The 2865-nt window shown below is 38.8% G+C and overlaps 1 protein-coding gene across 1 annotated transcript; it reads right to left on the bottom strand.

Annotated features, from left to right (window-relative positions):
* Positions 1-1331: 1331 nt before the first annotated feature.
* Positions 1332-2480, bottom strand: LOC110900614 (serine/arginine repetitive matrix protein 1-like). The gene is made up of 2 exons (XM_022147499.1): positions 1894-2480; positions 1332-1815 (listed from the first exon to the last, which is right to left on the bottom strand). Exons 1-2 carry the CDS (start codon positions 2478-2480, stop codon positions 1332-1334), a joined length of 1071 nt encoding a protein of 356 aa, XP_022003191.1.
* Between the last annotated feature and the right edge of the window lie 385 nt (positions 2481-2865).

Genomic DNA, 2865 nt, shown 5'->3' on the forward strand with positions numbered 1-2865 from the left:
TTCTTCAATCAGAGGGTGATAAGACCTTTGTTTTCAGTAGACTTTAGTCTTCATCAGAGGTTTACTTTGGCCAACTTTGTGTATTAGCAGACTTTGTTCTTCAGCAGACTTTAGCTGTAGCATACCTTTGGTTGTAGTAGTTGTTTGATGCCTTTGCCATTGGGAGGAGAATGACTTCAAGCACTGTTATTATGGATCAATTGATTGTAGACTATTTTGGCTTTCAATCATCTGTTCTTTTGGCGGGGTCCACATGAGCCAACAATCTCCCCCTTGAACAGAAGATGCCAAAACCCTTCTTTATTAGTGATCTTTATTTCTAATTAACATCTCCATGATTTGCCCTTTGAATTGAAGTTCAAAGTCCAAGGAGATCATGTCATTAATATCCCTTTCTAAGTCGAGGTTCAAAAGATCTAGGAGATCCATGCATCCAGACCATATGCACTCTCCATATTAAGCTTCTCAACACTACCATCTGATCTGAGCAAAGTCAATTTGTAGGTGTCAGAGGATGACTTCCACTTTAGTATTTTTGGATCAGTTGGTTTTCTTGGGACAAGACTTATTAAAGATGAGTTTGGTGATTGTGGTGTGCTGACTAACTTTGCAAGTGTTTCTCTGAGTTGAGCAGCAAGTAAGTCAGCAGCAGGGTTAATGTGGTAATCAAGCTGACACCTTATTCCCTCTGTTCGAATTTCTTCATACTTCTGCTCATCTTCCTTATCAGTCTGCTTTTGCCTTTTTATTTATCTTAAGGCATTTGCGGATAAAGCAGATGCTGAGAGAAGCTTTTTGGGAGTATAGGTCTGTTGAGGGATGGCAGCTGTTGTAGGATAAACTGGCCTTTGAGGAACTTTGGGATCTTTAGCTCAGAGTTGTTCCAGATTTTTGTAGGTCTCAGCTGTGTTGGATTCAGACCATCTGGCAATGGATCTAGCAGCCACAAGCTCTGCTCTTATTCTTTTAAGCTTCAATGCCTTATATGGATCCACTTGTTTTCCTTTCTTTGAATTAGGTTGAGTTGGTTTTACCAAAAGATCATTGAGCATTTTTTTTATTCTTTCAATTTCTTTCCTGAGAGCATCTGATGACCAGTCTTTGAATTGAGCTCTGGTTGCCTTGTATGGTTTGTGCTTCATATTGTGTTCAACATAGTCATCCATTAATTCCTTGTCAAGCTAAGCATTAATTGGCTTCTCAGACATGGATTTGCTCAGGTCCTTAGCAAAGTCTTTAAGTTTTCTAACTTTTCTAAGCTCATGTGATAAGAGGCCCTGATACTTCCTATCATCCATCCCTTTGCTATTCTCTTTTTCTATAAGCTCAGCTTATCTTGCTTTTAATTTCAGATAGTCATCTAAGTTTTTAGGCTGCCTATAGCCACAAAGAGATGGGAAGGATCTTTGTAATGGATCCTCTGTTGTGAAGAATGATTCAATTTCACCTTTAATAGTGAGCAACTCCAGAGGATACTGAGCTGTCAGGGGAATGATTAATGGTTGTGTAGCAAATGGAAGGGATGAAGTGGGTTTTTTGGGTGGACATGATGAGGGTGGTATGGTATGAATGGGGGTAGATGATAAGGGGATTGGTGATTTAATTTCCTCATTATCTTCTAACACAACATGAGTTTTTCTCTTGAGTGTGGACTTGATTTTTGGTGATGGAAGACGTTTTGGTGGTGAAGGTGGATGTGTAGGAAATCTTTGTGGTGTTGGAGGTGGTTGAGTTGTTGGTGGTGTAGTGAGAATGATTATGGCAGAGGTTTGACTAACATCTGCTGAAACAACTGGTGTCTCAGCAACTGTTTGGCTAACATCTATTGATACATTTGTTGTATCAGCATCTGTTAGGTGAATTGGTGATGATAGTGGTGAAGCTTTCTTTTACTTCTTCTGTGGTGGTTGTTGTGGTGAGGGTTTTTGTGTTGAAGGTTTAGCTTTAGGATCAGTGGTTTTAGGTTTAGCAGAGGATACAGTCTTTATAGGAGTAGCAGTGGTTTTAGGAGGGGTGGCAATTAGTGGTCTGACTTTTCTAGTAGAGTTTCTTCTTTTTGAAGTACCAATATCTTCCTTTTTCCTTTGCTCTGCCTGTTCTAACTTAATAAAACTGGAAGCTTTACTTTCCTTTGTATCTTGTTTCTTCTCTTTTTCCAAAGCTATCTCTTCAGCTTTCTTGTTAATGGTATCATATATCCCTTTTTCTTTTCCAGCCTTTAAAGCTTTAAAAGAAGTTTTTGGTTGAATAGACTCTGGCTTTTGTTGCACCTTTGGTTTTGGTTTTGGTTTTGCTTTTGAATCAGGCTGCAACTTTCTCAGCGAATCTTTCTCCCCATTTTTGGCATCATCCTCTTCATCATCATAAATGACTGTTGTAGGGGCAGAGCCAGTAATTTTGACCAAATGTTCCTTAATGGCCTTAATGTCTGCTTGTGTATCCTTGTACCTAGCATCAACCATATTCCTTATAAGTTCCATATGAGTGTTGTGGTTGATTTCAGCCAAATTCCTTTGAGCTTGGAGGATGGGTTGCACAGAATTCTACAGCTCATTGACAATTTGCTGAGTGCTAGGTTGACTTTTAGAAAGCTCCATCATCTCTCTTCATCATTTCTTTCATGTCAGCAACAGATATTTCCATTGAAGTCATTCTATCCGTCAATTCTTTATATCTTAATTCACCACCTAATTTAATAGGAACATCTGAATTCCTACCTGTGGTAGTTGTATTTGTTTTAATAATAGGAGAAGACTCTAAATCATCATAAACAAATAACCCTTTTTCTTGGTTCTGGGGACTTCCCAATGGAGTAGAGGTTACAATTGTAGCCTCAACGGTGATTGCCTTCAAGGGAATCTTAAT

This window comes from Helianthus annuus, chromosome 13 (genome assembly GCF_002127325.2).
Source record: "Helianthus annuus cultivar XRQ/B chromosome 13, HanXRQr2.0-SUNRISE, whole genome shotgun sequence".
NCBI classification, from domain to species: domain Eukaryota; kingdom Viridiplantae; phylum Streptophyta; class Magnoliopsida; order Asterales; family Asteraceae; genus Helianthus; species Helianthus annuus.